The following is a 6,146-nucleotide window of genomic DNA, read 5'->3' on the forward strand; positions in this document are numbered from 1 at the left end:
AAAAAAAAAAAAAAAAAAAGCAGCAGACAAAAACAGAATTTTCAAGGAGAAAAAAGGTTAAGTTTAAAGAATCTACTCATAGAGTAACTTAAGAGTCAGAAGATGCGAATTCTGGTTTCCATTCTCTCACTAACTTGTTATTTGACCTTGGGCAAATTGTTCCTTTTCTCTGGGCTTAGAAGAAAGACTGAAATTCTAGATCCTAGTTCTGAGTAAATTTGAACAAGCCACTTTGCTTCTTCAGAACAAGATTTCCCCCATTTATGGGACTTCCCTGCTGGCACAGTCATTAAGAATCCACCTGCCAATGTAGGGGACACGGGTTCGAGCCCTGGTCCTGGAAGATCCCACATGCCGCGGAGCAACTAAGCCCCTGCACCACAACTACTGAGCCTGTGTGCCACAACTACTGAAGCCCACACACCTACAGCCTGTGCTCCACAACATGAGAAGCCACCGCAATGAGAAGTCCGTGCACCGAAACGAAGAGTAGCCCCCGCTCACCGCAACTAGAGAAAGCCCGCACGCAGCAATGAATGCCCAACGCAGCCAAAAAAATAAATTTATTTAAAAAATTTCCCCCATTTATAAAGTAACCCGGATTACCTTCCAGCTCTAATAACCTAGAATTCTAAGCTATAAGCTACTGTTGCTATGAACAATGAAATTCAATGTAATCAGTATGTTTGTGTTAGAAACAGGACATGTAGATAAAATATTTGGCAGAGAGAAGCCTCAAACCTCACTGGAGCTTTCCCCCCAAGTTTCAATTCAAGTATTTTTCTAGAACTACACACAAGCACTGGTCCAGACTTCTGCGCTTCCCCTATTCTTAATGAAATGCCCAAAGACTGACCAGAAAAGAATGGGAACCGGCGCTTCCCAGATAATGCGTCAATCGAGTCTCTTGGTTGTCTCCCTCTTTTCTACCAGTGCACTTTCCTTATACCATCCACTGTCTGGACTGAGCCAACCTATCTCTTTTGATTTAAATTCTTCAAGGCTCAGTTCAAATCTCACTACTTCCATGAAGCATTCCCTTCCCATTCTAACCCACATCCATCTCTCCCTCTTTTAAACGTCTACAGTACAATACATTGTTGTGGTAGGGATTAAATGATATTTCTAAAGAACTCGGTATCACATGTGACATATAGCAGTTGCTCAAAAAGTGATAGTACTTGGTGTTGTTGCCACATCTTTAGCACTAATCACATACCCTTTAGTTCAGTGCATCTTAAATTTAATGTGCATGTGAATCACCTGGAGATCTTATTCAAATGCAAAGTGTGATTCAGTAGGCATCAGGTGGGACCCGATAATCTGCAGTTCAAAAAGCTCCTGGTTGATGCCTATTCTGCTGATCCAAGGACCATAGTTCAAATACAAAGGGAAGTTTTTAGTAAACTTTTTTTAATGTATTTATCTTGTCTATCCAGCCAGATGGAAAGATCTTAGAAGAGAGATACTATGTCTCATTTTTCTTAGCATATATACTCTATACAGAGGTGTGCAATAAACATCTGTGGACTTATCAAATCTGCAATCTCTAGATACTCTAGATAATCTCTAGAATGCCTGTTATACCGATTTTCAAATTCAAACACTGAGACATTCGAGGTTGAAAAAGCTCACTTGATCACTGGAATTGGAATCACTGGAACAGAGGCAGGGGAGAATCTGAGAGAAAACTTACCTCATAAGCAGTGAGAAGGTAAAACACAGAAAAAACAACATATGCAAATGGACGCTTGTTCCTTGTTTAAGCACAAACATCGTTACAATGCAATATTAACTGCACTTCTAATTTAGGTACGAACCTTGAAAGAAGACATGCATTTTCAGGCATATATATATATTAGTAACAATTAACTAAAAAGGTATATAATGAGCTTGATATCACGTTTTAGTGGAACAGAAATATTTTTCAGTGATCCGTTAATGTGCAAATGTGCAATTAACCTAAAGAGCTCAGGCAACCAATGAAAACACATTTCAAGCAAAAGAAAGAGAGGAACATCCTCCGATTTTCCCATCAACCTGGTCAGTGATATGATCCCCAGATTCCATTGCCCACAATTACACTACAGAAATTCAAAAGAATCTGCTGTGTATCAAGGCTGCTCTAAAACGCTGCCTATTTTAAGCCCTCCTTTAAATCTCCAATTATTTAAATACTTGTTAAAACCCTCCGTATTTTAGCATTCCATAATTCAAATGGGACCAATATTCTTAAATTTTACTCGGAGGCTATACTCTGACTTCCTATGCAAGCACCAGGAAAATAATATCAGGCATGTATGACACCTGCTCACAGAATACTATCTAGGTAGGTAAAACTGTGAGACAAATCTATTAAAATCAGTCTTTAGAGCAAAAAGCACCTTTTTAAGTCACTGAGCTTGTCATAAACAGGCATCTGCGCCTTAACTCATAGAGACCTTTCAATAAAGCCACTCACCAATACTTAACTGCGATGTTTTTAACAAATACAGACACCTTAAAAGAAGACAGACTCTGCAAAATTCTGAGAACTGCCATTAAGCACAGAAACACAGAAGCACAGAACTGCTGTCAAGCACTAGACTCAAACTGGGTTTATGAGTTTTAATAAATCAATGTTATTACTTTAGAGAAAATCAGAAAACAGTTGGGAGTCAGCCTACAGTAAAGTGGCTTCTATTTCTTCCATCCGAAGTCTAGTCTCCTGGGCAAGGCAAGTTCTGTGGTTCGTGCCAGGCAGGCAGTCTTCCTAGAGAATACTACTATCCAAGGAGAGTTTCAAGTCCCAAGCCACAGAAGCAGTTATAAACACATACCCATACAAATGAGTGTCTTCCTACCTGCGGGTACCTAACTAGTAATTACACCCAAAACAAATGCCTTCAACAGGAAAGGAGATCAGGACCACGTACAGGAGGGTCAAGGTTCTTGCATAAAAAAATGAAGCACCAATTTCATTCTCATTTCTCCCCTCCTTTTCCTGGTCTTTCTTCAAGACTCATCCTTTGTGAAGCTTTCTCCAGTAACTCTGACCCTTACTCTCAATAACTCTAATCACTCCATTTATTGAAAGCCTGAAACACCAGTCTCAACTAATTATTCTAGATTCCTTTTTGTTAACTGTTTCATGTTTTCATTTTGTCTCCCAAATCTGAGTGAGTTCTCTGTAAGGCCCATACACTGCCTAGCCCCTAGAGGGGGCCAATTATTAATATTGCTAATAATATAATAATAATAATGAGGCAATATAACATAATGGAGTGGTAAAAGTGGAGTCAAGTAGGCCTAAGTTCAAATTCTGGTTCTACCATTTGACTGTGAACACATTACTTACTTTCTCTAAGCCTCAGTTTGGTGGTGAAAATTCAATAAGATATATATTAGTGCACCTAGTACAGGGTTTGGCATATAACAGATGCTCAATAAAGCTTAGCTACCTTCCCTTCCCACTTAATAAGCACTTGTTGATTTGAACTGAGTTAGAGTAATTCTCCTAGGGGACTGCCAATGGCACCATCATATACTCTCTTACCTTCCCCAGTACACTCTTGCGTGTGTCTGTGTCATTTCCTTACAAAGGTCCCTTCAGGTTTTCTACTCTGCTGTCCTAAGAAAAAGCCAACTACACAAGTCAGCAGGAGGGCATCTCCACACCTACATTTCACTTTTATCACAGCCACGCCAGCACTCTCTCCGTCTGGGTCTCCCAGTGAGAAAATGATAGAGAAAACCAGGGAAGCAGCCAGAAGAGGAAATGGAGATAAATAGCTCTGTGGTCCCTCTGTGCCTCCCTCTTGGGAGGAAAGACTTAGGTCTAGTCTCCAACCCCAACTCTTGTGAGGAAAGGAGAAAAAACCCCAAAAAACAAAAAAAAAACCTTGCCATGTTCCAGAAGAAAAAGCAACCCCTTTTCCTCACCTCTTCACTTCTTCAAGCCCTTCACCAGTCAATTCCACTATCACCTCCCACCCTAACCATCCTCTGGGTCAACTTCCTCCTCCATAAAACAGAGCCTCTTTTAACTAATTTGTCTTAAACAGACCTCATTCATGCTTTTATCGACCAGAGGTCACATATTCCCTCAGCCTTCAGCATTCCAAGTTGGAATATCCCTTAAAACAACAAAAAAGAAATTTTTAAGTTTCCCATCTTCTGCATTAAGGCACATCTCTTTATTTGCGTCCCTTTAATGATCCAGAATATTTAATGATACAGAATACCTCGGTCATCATCCTTCCAGCTGGAAAAAGTAACATCACTTCCACCCCAAAACACATACCCACCCCCCAAAATATTTTTTTAATCCACAAATTGGAGATTTGGGAAAATACAAGAATATTTGGGGCTGCAGAAAATACAAGAATTGTATTATTCTTAAACGAGTTCACCATGCTGCACGGGAACAAGTCCATGTACACCTGGCTCCCACCAGCCTTAATCGGACCAGGTGAAAAAATACCCCCTCGTCCTCTCGCTTCCCCGCCCCCAACTACCCATTTCCATTCCTGATTCGCCCCGGGGCCCATAAGGCAGAACCTTTCTTGTTGGCCTTCACGTCCCTCGGGGGATCTGGGACCCTTTTCACGTCAGCTTTGATGTATTGAGGCAGAAAAGTCTGTTCCCTCCACCCCTCCCTCAAAAAAAAAAAAAAAACTCTATTTCTTAAGACTCTTCCCTGTTGGATAAAGTAGCTCCAGCATTTGTGTGTTGGGGGGATTTGAGTCAACTGAGGGACTATTTTACCGCAGGCTTCACCTTTCCAGGCTGACCATTGCCTCCCCCCGCCCTCGACACACACACGCCCGCTGGACCCCCTCTCCTCGCGGCGGGACCCCAGACCCTCGTTTTCGTTGCTCTGACACCTCGCTGGGAGCCAGAGCATCCTCGGAGCGGCCCCGAGCCCCGGGCGGCGCCGGCCGGGCACCTACCAGTCGGTGTGCGGCTCGTCGACGACCAGCAGCACCTTGGCCTTCCTGGCGGCGGCGGGCGCGGGCGCGGGCGCGTCCACCAGCCCGGCCGAGGCTGCCGTTTGCTTCACCGCCTGGGAGAGCGAGCTGAAGAAGCTGCTGCCCACCGACGGCGCCGGGGCCGGCTGCGGCGCGGGCTGCGGCGCGGGCGCCGGGGCGGGCTGCGGCCTCCGCTCGGGTCCCGGCGAGGCGACCGGGGGCGCAGACGAGGCCGAGGCCGCGCCCGGGCCGGGGGGCGGCGGCGGCGGCGGCTGCTGGGGCTCCGGCCGCTGCAGGTCAGTCATGTAGCCATTGGGCAGGTTGGCGATGAAGCTGCTGTCGGACAGTCGGCGCCGCAGGAAGTTCATCATCTGGCTTGAAGGGCTGAGGGCGCCCGGGGCGGCGGAGCCGGGAGGCGCGGAGGGCGAGACGGAAGCGGCGGCGGGGGCTGAGGTGGCTGAGGCGGCTGAGGCGGCTGAGGCGGTAGAGGCTCGGTCCGAGGCGCGCAAGCCAAGCAGACAGCCGCGGCCAACTGGGCCGGGCGGGCGGGGAGGTGCGAGGCTCAGCGCCAGGGAGAGGGCGGAGCCGGGGGCGGGGGCACATGTTGCCCCGCCCCGCGCCGCAGAGCCGGCGCCGCCCCAGAGCCGGCGCCGCCCCAGACTCGCAGCCTGTGCAGCCGGCTGTGAGCAGCGGGCCTTCGGGGGCTGGGGACACGCGGTCTGGGGAGGACCAGGCCTCCTGAGACCTGAGCGTGGCTCTCTGGGGAGGGCGTGGAAGCTAGTCCTGCTCCCCAAGAATAGGGACAAGAGAGCTCAGAGCCCCTATCATCTTTTTGACTGGGAGAGAAAAGAACCGTGTCCGGGAAACTGTCCCCACTCCCTTTGAAGGAAAGAAAGGTGTCAACCTCCCCACACTGAGGTGTGAACGAAGCCATTCCCCTCGCGCGCGCGAACATGCACACACACACACACACACACACACACACACACACACAAACACACACACACCCTATAGTGAGATGAAAAAGAACTATCCCTTCCTCAATGCTTGGAGAGAAAGACATCCCCCCCTACCCTAAGGTGACAAGACAAGACCTAGTGGGGAAGCGAAGGGTCGTATCCTCTACTTTGGGGAGAAAGGGGGTGGGACGCAGACCCTCTCCACCTGTCTTGGAAGGATGTGTGGGATGCGCTTTCA

The 6,146-nt window shown here is 47.1% G+C and overlaps 1 protein-coding gene across 1 annotated transcript in view; it reads right to left on the bottom strand.

The window, feature by feature from the left end:
* Positions 1-5,402, bottom strand: part of SYN2 (synapsin II) — a 152,895-nt gene extending 147,493 nt beyond the window's left edge. Inside the window, exon 1 of the mRNA XM_027093930.1 lies at positions 4,932-5,402. Within this exon, the coding sequence (XP_026949731.1) occupies positions 4,932-5,320 (389 nt within the window). The 5' untranslated portion in view covers positions 5,321-5,402. The remainder of the gene's footprint in view (positions 1-4,931) is intronic.
* Positions 5,403-6,146: the final 744 nt, after the last annotated feature.

The sequence above is a fragment of the Aethalodelphis obliquidens genome, unplaced genomic scaffold (assembly GCF_003676395.1).
Source record: "Aethalodelphis obliquidens isolate GAN/ISIS:26980383/991018 unplaced genomic scaffold, ASM367639v1 scaffold86, whole genome shotgun sequence".
NCBI lineage: Eukaryota > Metazoa > Chordata > Mammalia > Artiodactyla > Delphinidae > Aethalodelphis > Aethalodelphis obliquidens.